The sequence below is a fragment of the Lepeophtheirus salmonis genome, chromosome 3 (assembly GCF_016086655.4).
Source record: "Lepeophtheirus salmonis chromosome 3, UVic_Lsal_1.4, whole genome shotgun sequence".
NCBI classification, from domain to species: domain Eukaryota; kingdom Metazoa; phylum Arthropoda; class Copepoda; order Siphonostomatoida; family Caligidae; genus Lepeophtheirus; species Lepeophtheirus salmonis.
In genome coordinates, this window is record NC_052133.2 from 14,898,400 (window position 1) to 14,916,160 (window position 17,761).

General features: G+C 33.4%; 4 protein-coding genes across 4 annotated transcripts; 2 read left to right on the plus strand and 2 right to left on the minus strand.

Annotated features, from left to right (window-relative positions):
* Window positions 1-632: 632 nt before the first annotated feature.
* Window positions 633-6,225, plus strand: pds5 (cohesin associated factor B pds5). Its single transcript, XM_040707919.2, has 12 exons — window positions 633-930; window positions 992-1,428; window positions 1,490-1,697; window positions 1,770-2,403; window positions 2,467-3,017; window positions 3,121-3,468; window positions 3,542-3,733; window positions 3,791-4,159; window positions 4,258-4,692; window positions 4,774-5,248; window positions 5,313-5,416; window positions 5,512-6,225. Exons 1-12 carry the CDS (start codon window positions 874-876, stop codon window positions 5,551-5,553), a joined length of 3,852 nt encoding a protein of 1,283 aa, XP_040563853.1. The 5' UTR covers window positions 633-873; the 3' UTR covers window positions 5,554-6,225.
* LOC121114082 (prolyl 4-hydroxylase subunit alpha-2) lies at window positions 6,086-8,189 on the minus strand. The gene has a single exon (XM_040707920.2). The coding sequence runs from the start codon at window positions 8,052-8,054 to the stop codon at window positions 6,267-6,269; it is 1,788 nt and encodes a 595-aa protein (XP_040563854.1). The 5' UTR covers window positions 8,055-8,189; the 3' UTR covers window positions 6,086-6,266.
* Window positions 8,190-11,256: 3,067 nt separating this feature from the next.
* Window positions 11,257-12,434, minus strand: LOC121114080 (transmembrane emp24 domain-containing protein 2). Its single transcript, XM_040707918.2, is given in 5 exon segments — window positions 11,257-11,740; window positions 11,828-12,059; window positions 12,061-12,168; window positions 12,170-12,193; window positions 12,253-12,434. Coding segments are annotated over 5 exon segments (612 nt in total). The 5' UTR covers window positions 12,322-12,434; the 3' UTR covers window positions 11,257-11,561.
* Window positions 12,435-13,250: 816 nt separating this feature from the next.
* LOC121114079 (SH3 domain-binding protein 5 homolog) lies at window positions 13,251-15,010 on the plus strand. The gene is made up of 3 exons (XM_040707917.2): window positions 13,251-13,367; window positions 13,458-13,630; window positions 13,688-15,010. The coding sequence occupies exon 3, from the start codon at window positions 13,730-13,732 to the stop codon at window positions 14,516-14,518; it is 789 nt and encodes a 262-aa protein (XP_040563851.1). The 5' UTR covers window positions 13,251-13,367; window positions 13,458-13,630; window positions 13,688-13,729; the 3' UTR covers window positions 14,519-15,010.
* The last annotated feature ends 2,751 nt before the right edge of the window (window positions 15,011-17,761 follow it).

Below are 17,761 nucleotides of genomic sequence, written 5' to 3' on the forward strand. Positions count from 1 at the left end.
TATTTTTTTTAGAGAAATAGATCTCATGTTTATTATTTGACCAAAATAAAACGGAATATCCATTAATTTATAAATAAGTACCCGTACAAGACAGAAAAGAGAATATGTCCTAGTATATGAGTACAGCTTGTCACTAATTTAATAAAATATTCGTGGGTTTGTAATTGATTAGGGAAGGGGCACTTTTTTCGATCATATTGAGAGCAGAGTGCCACTTAATGATTTAGAGTTTGACCTAGCTCATGATAAATTGCCTAAATATTCATTCTCAGTAATAAAGTATTGAAAAAAATACACCCACTCATTAGGAATAACTACTTCACTTTTGATTGAAACCTAAAAAATAGTAAAGTTTAACATGGATATACAAAATATTTTGTAAAGCTCATGATGAAGACTCAGATTTTCGCGGGGAAAATAAATCTAATTAAGTAAATGGCGGTTAGAAAGAAAAGAACAAGGTTGTACGTTTATTATGATGTCGTTAGATGTCGCTAATAGTGCCGTGCGCTAGAGAAAAAAAAATAAGGAGCGTTTCTTGTAAGTGTGTATAGAAGCAGCAGCAAACCCAAGATAGGGGAAAAGAAAGAAAAAGTGGGATGAAAAATAAATAGAAACAGACGTAATAATAAGAATAAAAAAGTGGACTGAAGTGAGGAGAGAACTGAGCTTAGAAGTAGTAGGTGAAGAAAGAAAGAATTAAGAAGAGCTGATGGAGAAGGAGAGAGGGAGAGAGAGAGTGAAGTGAGAATAACGTAGTTGAGGAAAGAAGAAAAGAAAAAGAAACCTATTTAATAAGAGTCATCTAACGAGAGAAAAAAAGGTTAAAAGTACTAATTGCAATAAATGGATTCATGAAGTAAATAGAGAAAAATGTCCACTAATCATAAAGATGTCATTACCATTGTTTATCCTCCTGGTTGTCGTGAGGTAAGTAGGTAGTCTTGAATATACGCAGCCCTAATCCTCCTTTACCGTTGTCCTTGCTTAGGTAACGGATGATCTTGGATCCGATGAATTGATACGTCGCCTTAAGAATCTCGTGAATAAATTCCAAAATTACTCTCAAGCAGAAGATGAGAACACGTATATGGAGTTTGTTCCACTGGCCAATCACATAGTGGATGAGTGTTTTTTGAACAACGAGTCCAAGGATGTGCAACTCCTGGTGGCGTGTTGCATCGCAGACATTCTACGAATGTTTGCCCCAGAGGCTCCTTACAAGGACCCCTACCAAATCAAGTCCATTTTCTCCTTTCTCATCAAGCAACTCGCAGGAATTAAAGATCCCAAAAATCCTGCCTTCAAACGCTATTTTTATTTACTTGAAAATTTGGGTTATGTCAAGTCTTTTACCATGTGCTTTGATTTAGAAGAGTCTTCAGAAATCCTCTGTTCATTATTTAGTCTATTTTTCAGAATAATCAAGTAAGCAGCATGTCCTCACTTCTTGTTTAACCAATTCCTTTATCGCTTCTTTATTTTATAGCGATGAACATAGTGGAAAAGTCAAGAATTGCATGTTAGACGTCCTTGTTCCTCTAATTACCGATGCTGACATTGTGCCTAACGAATTACTTGACATTATCCTTAAAAATATTATCGATCCCTATAAAACTCAACGTAAAAACGCGTACGAATTAGCCAGAAACCTCATTGTCAAGACCAATGTAACTTTGGAAACATACATTCAGCAGGTTTGAGGATTTAAAAAAAAAAAAAATTCCTCTCAAACATCTACTGTATCTACCTATTTCTTATGTTTTCAGTACTTTAAATGTGCACTCTTTCTCGGAAAAGTGGAAACGAAAACGAGTCTAAGTAATCGCATCTATGATTTAATATATGAGCTCAACATCATATGTCCAGTCATCTTAATTTCTGTTCTTCCTCAACTTGAATTCAAATTGAAATCAACTGAAGAAAGCGAACGAATGGGATCCGTTTCTCTTTTGGCTAGAATATTTTCAGAACCTTCCTCGCGACTCTCATACACAAGTCCGCAATTGTGGAAAGCATTTTTGGGACGTTTTAATGATGTGTCTCTCTCTATACGGATCAAGTGTGTTCAACATACCATGCATTTCCTTCTAAATCACGAGGAATTGCATGAGGATATTATTGAAGTTTTAAAAAATCGCCAGCATGATCCAAATGAGGCTGTTCGCTTTGAAGTTGTTACTGCTATTGTCAACGCTGCCAAACGAAATTTCTCTGTCGTTGCAGACAGTGAGGATTTATTAAATTTCGTTAAAGAAAGAACAATGGATAAAAAGTTCAAAATACGAAAAGAAGCTGTGAACGGACTCGCTTTCATTTACAATCGGCACATAATGCAGCCTCAACAAATACCTAGTGCTACCAAAAAAGCCGTTTCCTGGATCAAGAATAAAATCCTTCATGGTAAGAGTTATCCGCTTATAGTATAAGTATATTGCAGTCTCCTATGTTTTGATTTGTGTCAAGGTTATTATATGCCTGGAATTGAGGATCGATTATTGGTGGAACGTCTCGTCAATACTCGTTTGGTTCCTTTTACTTCATCTCCAGATGATAGAATGAAAAAACTTTTTCTTTTATTCAGTACGATCGATGAAAATGCCTCAAAGGCCTTCATCGAAATTCAAAAGCATCAAATGAACGTTCGAAAAGGAATGCAGGAATTTATTTCATTTCATAGACTTCCTCTATCGGAAAAAAGATCTCGCGACCTTGCTCACAGAGTTCTAGTGATATCTCGGTATTTACCAGAGCCTCTGAAAGCTCAAGAGTTCATAAAAAAATTATCTCAGCATCTACTCTCAGATGAGACAATGTTGTCTCTATTTGAGAAGATACTAGACCAGGATGTTTCATGTTCTGATTGTCTAGATAATGTTAACCTAGTTTTGAAAAAACTTGGATCACCAGTGAAAAGTAATTTGTATCATGGGACTATTAAACAACTCTTAGAAAGGATATCATCTTTGATGATTGATATGGATGCCATTCAACATCTTATTCAATATGTGAAAGAGGTACATTATTATGATCATTATTTTTTACAAGTTTATGCAATGGAATGAACACACTGTTGACTGGATAATCATTGTTCTCATTTACTCATTGATATTTTTATAGGCGTTGGAAAATGGTCCAATTCTTCAAGAGCTTGAATTAGACTCTAACTTTGCTGCTGAACGCGGGCTTAAGTTATTATTCGTCCTTTCTTTTGTATTCCCCTCACATTTCAGTCATCACGATTTAATACTGAAATTAATCAACTATCTCAAAATCGAGTCGGACCATGTTGGTCCCATGGTTCTAGCTATTTTTACATTTATTGGAAAACACAAACCTATCGTCGAGTATCTTCCTGAATTGGAAGGATCCATAACTCAAATTTGCAAAGAATTTATTCGAAAAGGAACCCCCAAAGAAGCCAAACAAGCTGTGAAATGCCTTTACATGAATTTATCAACGTCTCAGGTAGTGTAGTCATTTGTTGATACCTCTAGGGTTTTGTCCTGGATTCTTTGTTTACTTTTTCATTACTTTGCAGGACGTTGTATTCAATGAAATTCTTGAAATTATTAAGGAAAATCTTAAACCGGAGAAAGGATTAAGTTATAGAACCGCAATTGTAGCCCTAGGACACATAGCCTTCCACTTGCCTCAATTATATCCAATACAGATTAAAAACTTGGTGTCACGGGAAATTGTTAAAAAACTTTTAATGAAGGATAACACCGAGGTAGGTAGTGTAAAGAGTGTTACAGTGCCATAATTAATTATTCATTCTTTTTTATAGCCTCGAGTTGGAATTGAAGAATGGGTCTCGGATGATAAACTGCCCATGGAAACCATTTGTAAAATAGAAGGTATGAAAATGATGGCAAGATGGCTCTTAGGCCTAAAACATGACGCAATATCCGCCCAAAAGACATTCAGAATGTTGAATGCCGTAATTGAAAACAAAGGTGATTTATTGGAGAGGAATAATCCTGCTCCTGCAGAAAGAGCGTGGCTCCGTCTTTCTGCCGGCTGTGCCATGCTAAAAATTTGTGAACAAAAGGGAGTTGGTGATGAATACTCTCTAGAACAATTTTATAATTTATCCAAACTTATGGTTGATGAAGTTCCTCAAGTTCGTGAGAAATTTTTAATTAAACTTCACAAGGTAATTCAGAAATTGAGTAAAGTGCAAACTAATGTAGTTAATAAGTTTAAGTGGTCATGCATCAGATTTTGAAACCCTGTATTTTTTTATTTGAATAGGGATTAGGCCGAGGGATACCTCATAAATGTTTACCCCTGGACTTTATGGGGCTTTACGCACTAGCCGGTCTCGATTCAGATTCTCGAATACGTGGAATGGCCAAGAATTATTTAAGTTCTGATATATCTCGTAGAAGAGAATATATTAAGGTTAATCTTATAGCTGGAAACGTTGGTGAAAAGAACTCAGCTCTTCTTCCTAAAGTAATGCCAGATTTTACAATTGTTTTTTCAATTCCCGTCCTAACCCATTGGGTGAAATATGAGAACCATGAAGACGTGGACACGCTAAAAGAGATTCAAAAAGCTTTATGGTTCATTTTAGAGCCACTAATTAAAAGTGACAGTTATTCATTCGGGTTTTTCAAAGCTCTAATTGAAGGAGTGAAGCAACACAAGGATTCTCTTCATCCAGATGAGGATTCTGTCAATTTTGTAAGTTTATTTTGTTATTATAGTTGAACATATTAAAGATTTGGTCCTCTAATTATTATTTGTTTGTCCTTTGTCTTTCAGAAAATGTGGGCTTTATGTGATTTAGCTTTAAGTGTACTAGTAACTAAAACAACATCTTACGAGCTTAAAGAATTTCCCACGGAGCCCAGCGTTCCCCTCATGTACTTCAAGTCTCACGATAATCCACTTTGGTTTAATTCACAAAACTATTTACCTGCGTCTATGCAAATCAAAGGGAACAAAAAGTCCGGCATCAACTTGCTTTATAATGAAATTCCTGTCAGTATTCCATCCTCTAAAAAGTCCAAATCAGGAGAGGTAATAACTGTTGTCATGTCCTCAACCGAAGAAACCGCCGAAGAAGAAGAAACATCAACCATCGCAGATCAACATGATTCTTCGTCTCCTCCTCCAGTGTTTAACGATGCAACTAATGGTTCTGTCATCGCCTCAAACCGTACGAAACGAAAGAGGGCTCAAAATGGCTCTGAAGAAGGTGATGACTCATTGGACGACGAAGATACCTCCGCATCTGGTAGTAGACTACTTTTAAAATGCGCTCAACTCTTGTTTTAACTAAAATTACCTATTTCTTACAGTACCTAAAAAACCCAATCTTAGTTCTGAAGTGGCCTCAGTAACCATGGAAAACACTGTAACGGACGTCCAAAATGATACCCCTGCAGCAACTGCTGTAACGCAGGTGTGTAATTCATAGCATAGTCATTGTCCATTGATAGATAGCACGTACATACATATGGTTCCTAAGTAACTCCTCTTCTTTAATGCTTCCCCTAGGCTTCCACGAACGGACGACCCAAACGAGCAACCAGGAAATGAAAAAAAGAAGTATTTGCAATATTTATTATTTGAGAAAATAATATGAATTTGTCTGCAAAGAGATTTAAACCAAAAGTGCTGCACTTATTATTATTATTGCTATTATTTATATCATACACGATCGATTGATATTCATAGATGTGAATTCAGAATTACTATTTAATTTAATTTTCTTTTTTTGTTACACTGGCCAATTTTATTCTAATTATTTCTTGTGAATGTATGTTACTTACTTATGGTGATACATGCGTTAATGCAATTCACTATTTATACGAATTTATATGTCATAAAAATGGACTACGTACAGAATTGAGCTCTGCTACATTTCCCCATTGAATGCTCTAACAATAGTTTTATGTACGCAAGGAGAGTACATTCAATATTTGTATTATTTTTTAAATGATTTTCCCTGGTTTATACCTACTTTATAAATTACTATACTTCTTTTTTTCATGGAGCTACTCTATAGCTATAAAGACCGGAGAGGGGCCTTTAATTGATAGTGCAAAGGATGATGATTACATTATTTATATATGAGTCTAAATGATTTATTATATTATTACTATTATGTTTAACATACAACCCAGAAAATTCTATTTTTGTATCACAATTTTAATTACACAGAGAGAGAAAAAATAATAATTATTATCATAATTATTCTAAGTTAGAAAATCCACGCCTTGGCTTCTCCTGCCGGAGAATCACTCACTTATTTACGGGTCAGAGATCCAACCCCCTCTTTGAAAGTTAGCATTGTTTCTAAACTGCCGAATCTGTTTCCCAGTATACTTGGGGCAAGGTCTTTTAAACATTTGTGAGTTGATTCGGACCCATTTGTTGGTTATCCATTTCGAACCAATGAGTACGGGACAGCCCCCGTGTCTCGTCAACATGTCGTAGCCTCCTGCATCGTCCATGTTCCACCAAAGAACAATAGATCCTTTTTTAGGCTTGATATAGGCTCCTACCATTGGGAACACGGTGTATCCCCCTTCTTCAACATCTGAGAGGTAGCCCATTATGGTTGCCATTCGATCCCCAGTCTTGATATTGAATATATTCCTTCTTTCCAGATCATTTGGGGAGGATCCCATGAGTACTTGATCATAATGGGAAGAGTAATGTCCAGCTGTTCCATAATTGGCTACTTGGTAAAGCTCAGAATGAATACTTGAGTCTACGAGTAAGTTGAGGTAGTCATTGATCTGATCCGTCAACTTTCTTGCTGCGGGAACTTCTTCATTTATCCATGATTGCTCGCTTACTCGTCGATCGTCGACAGCATTTGTTCCATTTTTAAATCCCCTCATGGCAGATCTTTTTAAATTGGGTGAAGCTGAGTTAATAAATTCTTTTGTTATTTCATCACTTATGAAATCATGGATTATAACAATATGAGGCCGAAGACTGACTGTTTCTATTTTATGAGGGCCATAGCGGTAGTAGGGTAAGCCTCTATGCTCATAACGACAAGTTAAATCTTTTAATACGTCAGGAGATCTAAGTTCTTCCCCATTGCACAATTTTCTGTATTGTTTCGTCTCCTGAATAGTATCAATGATGGATGGGTTATTAAGAATCATTTTCTCACTAACCACCTTATTGAATTTCTTCTTCTTAGCCAATCTTTTATCATAAGGTACATAATTTGTACTATGGGTGGGTGTTAAGGGTCCCCAACGATCCAATTTTTGATCATGAACAGTCTTAGCAGTTTTAACAATATTTTTAAGGGTTTTAAAATCATGCGAATCAACAAATGGGGGAGTTGTAACTAGTCCATCCCGCTTTGCTTTAGCTAGACCATGACTCATAATCTCAATTCCAGATCCTAATATCATCATATTTGTTCCCTTAACTCCAATTTTAAATATGTCCCAAACACTCAATTCACCCGTTGTTTCAAAGCGTTCACCATCTTTAGTCTCAATCACTCCTTCTTCAACAAAAGAGGTAATATTGAAATTATAGTATTCATGAAGTCTAACCAAAGCGGTAGATGCACCATCAAGATCCTCTGCACCTGGTAAATGTTCCCTCTTAGACCTGGATAAAAGTTTTCGAACTCGTTTTGGTAGTTGGCCAGGATGTTTCTCCTTATAACGCTGAATGGAGGATTCCACCACATTCCAACCAACAGCTACATGGCGAATTAAATTATAAGCATTCAGTGGATTATTCAAAAAAGCTTCATCACTATCATCTTGAAGACCCACAATGTCTTCATAGGATGCGAGATAGGCACCAAAACTTCCTTGAGTCTCCATATCAACCAATTTTTTATCAATGACTGTTTGAATATCTTCAATATACTGTTTCTCTCTCTCAAAGAACTTGGACATTTCGTACATGGATGTATAAATAGTTTTTTGCAAACGCTCTGTATCTTCTTTTACCACTGTATATCCAGATCCATCTACTTCATGAATATCAAGCCTGTCCTCACTTAATGATTCTCCCAAAAGTAGGAGAATCATGTATATCAAAGAATATAGTATCATGATGTAGAAATATGATATATTCCCTATCTACTCCGAAACCAATTTAGAAATAAATACGGATGAGTAAAAATATCATGTTGAAAAATATGCTGAGCAACTTTTTACATGATGTTCCAATCAGAACAACCTACGTTCTCAGGTGAGGAAAAAGTTTTCTCCAAATAATGACACTACATTTTAGTTTTACTTTGATCTTTATAATGTTTGAATTAAGGTAAAAAACAGACAACATATTGTAAAAAAAAATGAATTCAGAGTCATTTAATGGATTGAGAAAAGCTATTATACCTAGTTATTATATCCTTATATTATAAATCTCAGGAATCAACCCTACAAAACCATCAATAAAGAGCAACAGGTTAATTTAAGCAAACATATTACACATTGTTTTTTTTTTTTTGTTGCCTTCAAAAGTTTACTTGAGCATTTTTTAAATCTTGTTTTAGGGAAGATACTTAGATAGTAATTGTCTCTAAATATAATGGTTTTAGGTATTAAAACTGAGAAGGTTTGTAGAGAAAGAAAAATATAATAGACAATGAATTAAATATAGAGGTATATCATATATGTCTCCCGATTTTATTCAAACGATCTGATCAAGCATACTGTAATAAAAAAACCGAGGATCTTTATATTTACTTCGGAGTTATCCCAAATTTAATATATTTATTTGAAAAATGTGTAGTTCTTTTCTGTTATATTTTCTATTTTAAATATAATTTATATTAGGGGAATATCATTAGTTTTATTACCTACTAACAGTACTACCCGACATTGTCCGGAGTAATTAAGGGTCGGCTAATATACAAATTTTGATTTAATAATATAAAAGATAACTCTAAAAAACACCTCAGTGTAGACATACTTGATGCAGGTACACACCTGCAATATTTCATTAATAACAAAGTTAATAACAATAACCTTGATTAATACGACTACAATGTTATTTCTTAGTTCAAAAATATGTATATGGAATACATCAGGAGTACTATAGAGAGTGCACCCTGTATACACGTTCGATGCTATATGCACACGCCTGCAATATTTCACTAATAAGACCTGTGTTCTGTCAGGCCTTCGGATTGTCAGTCCCAGAACTGACTAAAAAAAGAAGAAATAAAGTTGAGTGACGTTATCAAGGACCGAAATTGATAAGTTTTAGGACTGAAATGGACGTGACTGCAGTCTTCTGTCCAAAATAAAGACGAACAAGTATTAAATACGATTACATTGGTATTTCTTAGATCAAAATATGTTTGTGATATACATCAGAGAACTCTAATATACAGTGTATCCGGTGATATATTAATACATTCAGAAAGACAAACTTTGCTTTATTAATATACATAGCATTTTCTACACCAAATATTTAGTCGATTTTGATATATCTCTATTTTCTAAAACTCATAGGCATTCGGAAATCACTAACACGAGTTAAATATAAATCAAGTTGGTACTATAAAGAAATAAATGGTACGCTTAAACTAGAGCTCGATCTGAATATATGTATATTGCGGAGCCAATTAAGTTAGCCGATCTTATGGCGTTGGTAATCAGGCTATGTTCCCCATTATTATATACAGATACTGTATATGGTATACCCATGATGAAGGGCTATAGGGGAGAGTGAGGATACTTGTTACGGAGGAGACATGTGCCACTTCCAATAACTTTAAAGTGTAAAGTTATCTAAGAACCCTGTTCTTATACAATTGAATGTCTTCTTTTGTTTATCAAATCAATATAAAATCCGGGTTCCTTAATACGTACAGTTATAGAGAATTTTGACATTGAAATTTTTGACACAAAAAGTAAATATTTTAGGTTACTGTTTTTTGAGATATTTTTCTATTATAAAACATGAGATTTTAATTTTATTAAATGTCATAGTAGAGCATGTTGTTCAGTAAATTAACATGCTTGTAATAAATAATTAGTTTCAATATTCAGTTCACATCATTTATTTTGATTCCAACACTATGGAGGAGACTTGTTTCACCCCATTTTTATTTTATATACTCGAACTATATATATATAAATATATTATATTTAATTATGTTTTTTTTGGTGTAATTTCATGATATACTTTAATTATCAATCACAGTAAATAGTAGAATAAATACTTGAATATGATCAAATTACAGTTTTTACATGTTTCCTCCTGTTGGTAACATGTCTAATCCTATCCTGTATCAAGTATCCTACTTTTGGTTAGTTCCGAAAACACCAATAAATAGCTATTAATTATTACACTACATCAAAAATAATCTGGAATTATTTGCTTTAGCTAAATACCTATGTCATATTGCCTGGTCGTTGAATTATCTTTTTAAATTTTGAAACTTATGACAATTTAAAAAAAATAAATGATTTTTTGTAGCATGTATCCTCATTTTCCCCTATATATGTTGTGTACAATTTAACTTTTTTATTACAAATTACTACAATATAAGTATTCTGAGGCACATTAGTAAGTTCAAATGCCCAAAGTAATATTACTCATAAATATATAATAACCATGTAATTTTAATAGATCAAAATAAAATGAAAGTATCAAAATATAGTTGTAATTAGAATAAAGAATGCTTTTTAAGACAAAGAGATTGCAACTCGTACAATTTGCTTATAGAAGTTGTGACTTGTACAGACATCACACTTTGTACACAACATATATTTAAAAAAGAAGAATGATCCACGTGAATTATCAGTTCTTGACCACAATTCTGGATAGTAGTTGAGTTAGGGCCGGTATTAGAGGGAGAAATCTGATTTATTTCCTTTTTTTTTTTGGAGTGCCCTATCTTAATACAATATTTAGTAATATTCTTCCAATGTCGTTTTATAGAATGACCTTTTTTAAAATATATTTTGTCCATATTTAATTTAATGATTTTTTTTAGAATAAAAATTACCTAACAATTGAATTTCTAAAAGGTCTTGCATGAAGCTAGAGTGCTTTCGGAAATACATAAAATTGGAATTTCTATACCAGCGTGTAATAATTTAATATGCTAATCGTTGTTACACTAGTATGATACGTCATCGTTAAGCGATACAATTGTATTCATTTGAAGAACAATATAACATACAGAATCAATCATAAATAAATACACCTGTATCAAGCTCTACGAAGATTGAAATCAACAAGAGGGGGTTAACTATGTATATAAAAAGTAAGAAATAAAGATTAAAAATGCAACAATTGGTTATTTATCAAAGATATAATGCAATTGCTATTTTTTTAGTCATCACATCATATCAATGTGAACGTTTATTCAAGAACCAATTTCCTTCTAACAATTTTTTATTAAAATAAATACATTTCACAAAAGCGTTACAATTTCAGGAAATTTTATCAGAATTAATACTTTTATTTCTATTTGAAAAGAACCCACTATGATGCGGACATGGGTTTTTCTCTATCATGTAGGTATAAAAAGTCTTTTAAGGAAATCAAAAGAAACAATTAACAAAGACAAACAAATAAACTCGGCTTTTTCTTTCTTTCTAGATAACACGTCGTACTTCGAAAAATCTTCTGAGATAGTAAACTTGTCCTAAGGTCATGGCAACTAAGACAAGGGCTTCAAAGAAAGACCACATAACGACACGAGAGTTTGTGTTATCATTAATATTGCGATGAATACGATCACGAAGGAGCATATATTCCTGCTCATGCTTTACCCCTGTAAATGACAAAGATTTCCGTTAAATTTGATATGTATCTATAAAACGAGAATAACAAATAAGAAGTAAAGTGAGCTATGTAGTACCAGAGAGAGCCGTGCTCAGTTCCTTGATCATATTCTCCAATTTGTTATGAGAGGCTTCTCCTCCCTCAGAGGAGGCTGCTTCGTCCCCTGGGGCTTCTCCAATTTCCATCGTAAACATGACAATTTTGGGCGTCATGGTGGACATTTGATTAGAGAAGCAATATTTGTACATTCCGTCCATGTGGGCCGCGAATGTATATTTCCCATTCGACTCCTGCTCTCCCTTATAAAAAAACCTTTCCATCAGGTCCCTCAATGCGTACGTCAATGTCCAAAAAACCTCCTTCTGCTACTTCGAACATAAGACCCATCTTCGTACCAGACTTGACACGATCGAAAAAAACATTCTTCAGCGTGTGCGTCCACCTAAAAATGATAAATGAGTAATATTACAACAAGTAAATTACCTCTAAATTGCTTCATACCGTAATGTAGTAGGCACAAGATTCGTGTACCACGAGAAGGAGGAGCACGGATAAATATAGGGACTTCATATTTACGGGAAAAAAAGTAAAAACTCTCTTAAAAGTTAAAAGGAACCGATACACAAAACACTTTTTTTTTCTCTACAGCTTTTTAACACACGTCAACAAACGGGCCCTTTGCTCAGCTCAATACTACCAACTGAAACCCCTTTTTAGCTCTTGACAAAAATTCTTAAATATCATTCTTCCGTATACGTATAAATACCACTAAAAGGCATAAAAATAAGTATATAATCGTTCAATCCATCATTTTTATCCATCCATCTCTACTCCTTAGCCATATTAAATATGAAGCGTTTTCATTGACGTCATAAATTTAATCAAAATTGAAGGAAACACTATTTTGGGGGCTCAAAGTTGATATTTTTACCATATAAAATGGATAAACTTTTAATAAACCTTGATAAAACTCCATCAAACGGATTATGATTAAAAAAGACTTAACATCTGCCTTAATATTAATAAAAAAAAGGTTCTCATTGCTATAAAACTTGGTTGTTTAGGACCCCAAAATGGACAAAATCAAAATGGGGACGTCTTGTCAAAACGCTATATACCCCCATAATACCTAAAATAAGTATAATAATTAAATCCATTTTTATATTGTATTTCTACTCCTTGGCCATATTAAATATAGAACATTTCAGTTGGTGCTGTTTTTCCTTTCAAGGTTGCATCACTTTTCATTCCATGAATCTTCCGTTAAATGAAGTGTCACTTCTAGCTATTAATAATCTCCCTACTATTTAATGACATGACAGTGAATGCACATTGTACATAATATATTAATAATTACGAAATTAATTAAATCAATTAGGTGCTTTATTATTTATGTTTCCAACCTAGCTATACGTCCATTTTTATTAGGAGTATTAAGTAAATCAAATTATATTGGCCAGGTACTAATTGTTTAGCATATATTATGTGTTGGAGTAAAAAGACGTAGATTAATTAAAACTCATTTGAACGTTATTGTTGGAAAATAACATGAAGATGAAACTGGCATTTATATATTATAAGAATTTTATGTTCTTCGTACAAATCATAAGATTTATGTAATCGACTCCTTCAATAATATCAATATTAATTATTGGAGTTTTCAAGGCTTTAGTCTTAAATAATACATAAATCATTTATTATTTCAGAATAGAGAATATTATAATGTAAAGGAATTATATAACATGGAGATATTGTGGAATGAGGTTTGATGGAATGATGATGATGACCTGTGTTGCTTGTGAAGAGCTTGAATAGCCAATTATTTAAGCATTTTGTACCTGTGTATAGTGATATATAACGAAGAAATTACAGGGGAGAGGTAAACTAAAAATAATACAACAGGACTGTGTCACAATTTAAAAATAACATATTCTAGTTTCTTGGTTCATTTTAAAGAACTCATCAAAGAAGTGAGAAAATGAGTCGTTGTGGCACGGAGGAAGTTCTTCCCGAAGAAGAAGGCCTGGATCCTCGGATACAAGAAGAATTAGAGAAACTCAACGAGTACACAAATCTAATCAATGCATTGGAGAGTCAATTAGACGAAGGAAACTGTGCTTTTAGTCGACTTTTGTCAGAGTCTAGTGGTTCACTTCAAGCTCTTAGCTCTAAACTTGGCTCTTCAACCATAGAAAAAGCGAGGCCTTTTTATGCTGCCCTTGAAGTTTCACAAAAAGCTCAAAAAGACTGTCATACGGCTGTGACTAATTATCAAAGAGCAGCAGGGATCCATTCTGCGGCTAAAGAAACAATTACCCTTGCGGAACAAAGGTTCCTTTCTAAATCCGGTGAATGGAAATTCGATGAAGCGTGGCAGGCTATGCTTAATAATGCTACCATTAAAGTGGTGGAGGCAGAATGTCTCAAAACGCAGAGTCGTGCCGACCATTTAGCTAAGGCTGCTTCATTTACTCAAGCAGAGTCCACTGTTCAATCTTTAGAGAAATCCTTGCATAAGTTTATACAAAAATCAAAGCCGTATTTTCAGCGGAAGGATCAGTTTGACAAGGAATTGGAAGAACAAAAAGAAAAAGTTCAAACACTCCAAAAAAAGGTTTCGGGAGCAAAGGAGTCCTATGCTGCCTCTCTTAGGAAGTTAGAAGCCATATCAGAGTCCATACATGCAAGACGTAAAGTTGCTCAACTCAGGGAGCCCGGTGTTGGGGCTGAAAGTCAAGCGAACAACAATGAAGAATCTCGTAGATAAATCTCAAAACTATAATGAAACATATATTACACAAAAATCAATCAAATTAGACTCCATTATCCTCTTCCTAATCAACGGATGAAGGGATAATATTAACTATTATTAATCGTAACAGTCGACCAGCTAATACAATCATCATCATCCCCTCTTCCACGAAGAGATCCCTACAAAAATACTTCAAAATTATGTTACCCAGTATTATTTATATTAATTTAATCATTGTTATGTAATATCCATTGACTTATGTCTCTTCCATGATGGAGGCCTTCGAAAAATGCAATCTACACTCAAGTATTACTTATGGTGTGTGTAGGATAAAGTTGACATTCAAGCTTTTCATTTTAAAAGTTATTAATATTTACAAATTATGCTGTTTATTAATCCTTTTCCAATGATTCTTTAGATATATGTTTTTTTGGATAAGTTTATATTTTATTGAAATACTTTATATATATATATATAGTAAATATATATTAATAACTATTCTATTAATTAATAATGAATAAATTAGTCTCTCTTTTTTATGCAAAAATGCAAAAAATAAGATAAAAAGAGAGTCAACGATAAAACAAGGAATTAACAAACCAGTAGAGATAGGCCCAAATATTATTTGATAATACAGGGCCCATCAAAATCAAAGTTTTCTCGCTTCTTTGAGCTAAAGAAAAAAACAAGTCCCGTTATAATGTAAAAACTAAAAACAGTGTATGTAATAAGAAAAGAGTAGCCATAAAATATCTTGGAATGTGGTAGAATGGGGCTCTCATACACTGAGATTTCATGATGATTTTTTAAATGAGATTGTGTACGAATGAGCTGGATGAGAATAATGAGCATTAGGGCTGTCATCAAATGTAAGGAGCCAGCCACACGCTTATAAGTGTATCTGAGATAGGTAGCAGCATAGAAACTAAAACCAAAACTCAATAGAACGAGTATAAATACGAGGACGATGATGGTTAACTCCAATATCACAAACTGGTGATCCTCGTAGGAGTGGGATAAACAAATGTTCCATTCTGGGGGGTCGAAATAATCACAGCGTTTCCAAAGACCCGAATGACTCCAAAGAAAGGTTATTCCACTCAAGGAGCCGTTAAGAGGGATCCCTGCAGAACCCCCTACGACGATAACCCAGTAGTTTGTACTAATAGCAATGATCCATAGGATGAATGCCACTGAGACGAGTCCAGTGGCATATTTAATGAGATTGGATTCAAAGATAACTTGATAGGCATCATCTTCCTCGGTTTGTTCGAACTTTTGTCTTTTAATCATTTTAAGTCATAGTCGTCTGGATCTGATCACAGGTGTTTAAATTCATCAGCTACCAAGGTAAAAATGAGCGCGCTATTACGCGTTGTTGGAGTAATTCCTCTTATGTTTTAGTAGTGCCTTAAAGCACTTAAAGTATGCCTTATTTTATATTTATCTCTCATTCCATTCTATATGTACAAGACATAAATATCACTTTATTATGAATGACTCAACATAACCTGATTCGGGCTTTAGATTTGCATAATTATATTTGCTATTCTAAATTAGATATTATTATTATTTTAAATAGATGGGTTTATTGTGTTAATTATAAGGATTTGGTTTTATGCTATCAAATCATTGTTAAGAAGTTATTTGATTCTTTTGGTCCATACATATATTATAAATATTGTTAGTAATGTCCAACCGTTTCAAAAGAAAAATAAACGACTCGCTTTTTTATCCAATCTCAACCTCGACTGTCAATTAAAAGGAAAAGGAAAAATATGAAAAAAAAAACATTGGTAGGTTGTTTTCTGTATTTTTCTTGTTGCCAACTATTAATTATTAATTAGAAAATAGATATAAGTTATTATATATATATATATACATATAGAGTTGATAATTTTATCAAAATAAGTATCAATGACAGAGATATAAATCAAAATCCTATGTAAAGTCAGCTGCTTTAAATCATACAAGAGTCAACTTGTAAAAATATTATCTGCGAGGGGGTGCGACAGTCTGTAACTTGTTTTTTAAGAAAATGGCGCATGCTGATAATAACTTTTGCAGCGTCCTCTGGGTGAGTAACATCAACTCAAGGTTAATAGAAATACAAGATTAGACCACCATATAATCGGGCTTGCTAAAATTTTCAATTTGATGTACTATACCGACTTGTAGGCAAGAAAGACATATTTTGACTTCATACAGTATAACAGCGGTACTCTAACAGTAACACTCAAGGAGGGCGATATTTAACCACTCTTGGTAACAGGTATACTCTATGACGTCACATTAAAAAGTGTGGTAAAAGTCAAACATCAGTCGGAAAAGGCTTATGGTGTAGCATTATTTTCCTATTAATCTTGCATATACCTATATTTTTTTAAAATAATATCATCATTATTTTTGTTTACAAACTAATATAAATAAACAAACATAGAGATGTATAGGGAGATGTATAAAATACATAGAATGATGATGAGAAGAATTAGTTGACGCAGTCAAAAAAGAAAAGAAATAGGTGACCACGACATTCGAAAATTTAATAAAAGTATGTTAAAAACTTAAAGGGCGCTTCAAATATTTCTATTTTTTAAAATATGTATTGTAATAATTGTAATTTATTTCCATAACTATATGAATTTAGAGATATCAATAAGTTAAAATAGTATTTTTGAACAGATCAATTATTTTATGAAGTAAATTAATATTTTATTCCAATTTCTAAATTTAAATATGATTTTATTTTGCCTATCAAAATATTAATAATGAATTTGGGAGATTATTTTGAGTATAATTCAATTCAAGAATCAATAATGATTGATTCTGAAATTGAATAGGATTGGTGATTAGGTTCCCAACTTTAGATCCTTTGCATCTTCTCTTATTCACGTAGTGTCAAATTATATGTCTGTATAACATTATGAAATAGATTTAATTAGTGTGAATATACCGGATCGTGCAAAATGGATGTTCCACTAATTTAGATTAATTTTTCGGGGTATAGTGATTTTAATCCGTAAATTTACGATTTTTTACGTGACACTTGACTTTTTAAAGTTTCGAATGAGCTATTGCAATCGCCTTTATCATTTCTGTAAACAAAAATGGAAGCAAAAAGAAATCAGATTGCTGCTTTGCACCGGCCACAGTACACCTGAAATTATTAAGATTGTTGGGATGGAAAGGTCAAACAGCTCATGAAAGAGGGGAAAAGCCTTAAAATCGAGCCCAGTAGTGGAAGGCCGGCCAAACTGA

Excerpts from the sequence above, each read along its gene's own strand:
- pds5 (XM_040707919.2), top strand. The coding sequence starts at position 874 with ATGTCCACTAATCATAAAGATGTCATTACCATTGTTTATCCTCCTGGT. Across the intron at positions 1,698-1,769 it reads TGGAAACATACATTCAGCAG|TACTTTAAATGTGCACTCTT; the intron begins GTTTGAGGATTT and ends TTATGTTTTCAG. Across the intron at positions 3,018-3,120 it reads TTATTCAATATGTGAAAGAG|GCGTTGGAAAATGGTCCAAT; the intron begins GTACATTATTAT and ends ATATTTTTATAG.
- LOC121114082 (XM_040707920.2), bottom strand. The coding sequence starts at position 8,054 with ATGATACTATATTCTTTGATATACATGATTCTCCTACTTTTGGGAGAA.
- LOC121114079 (XM_040707917.2), top strand. The coding sequence starts at position 13,730 with ATGAGTCGTTGTGGCACGGAGGAAGTTCTTCCCGAAGAAGAAGGCCTG.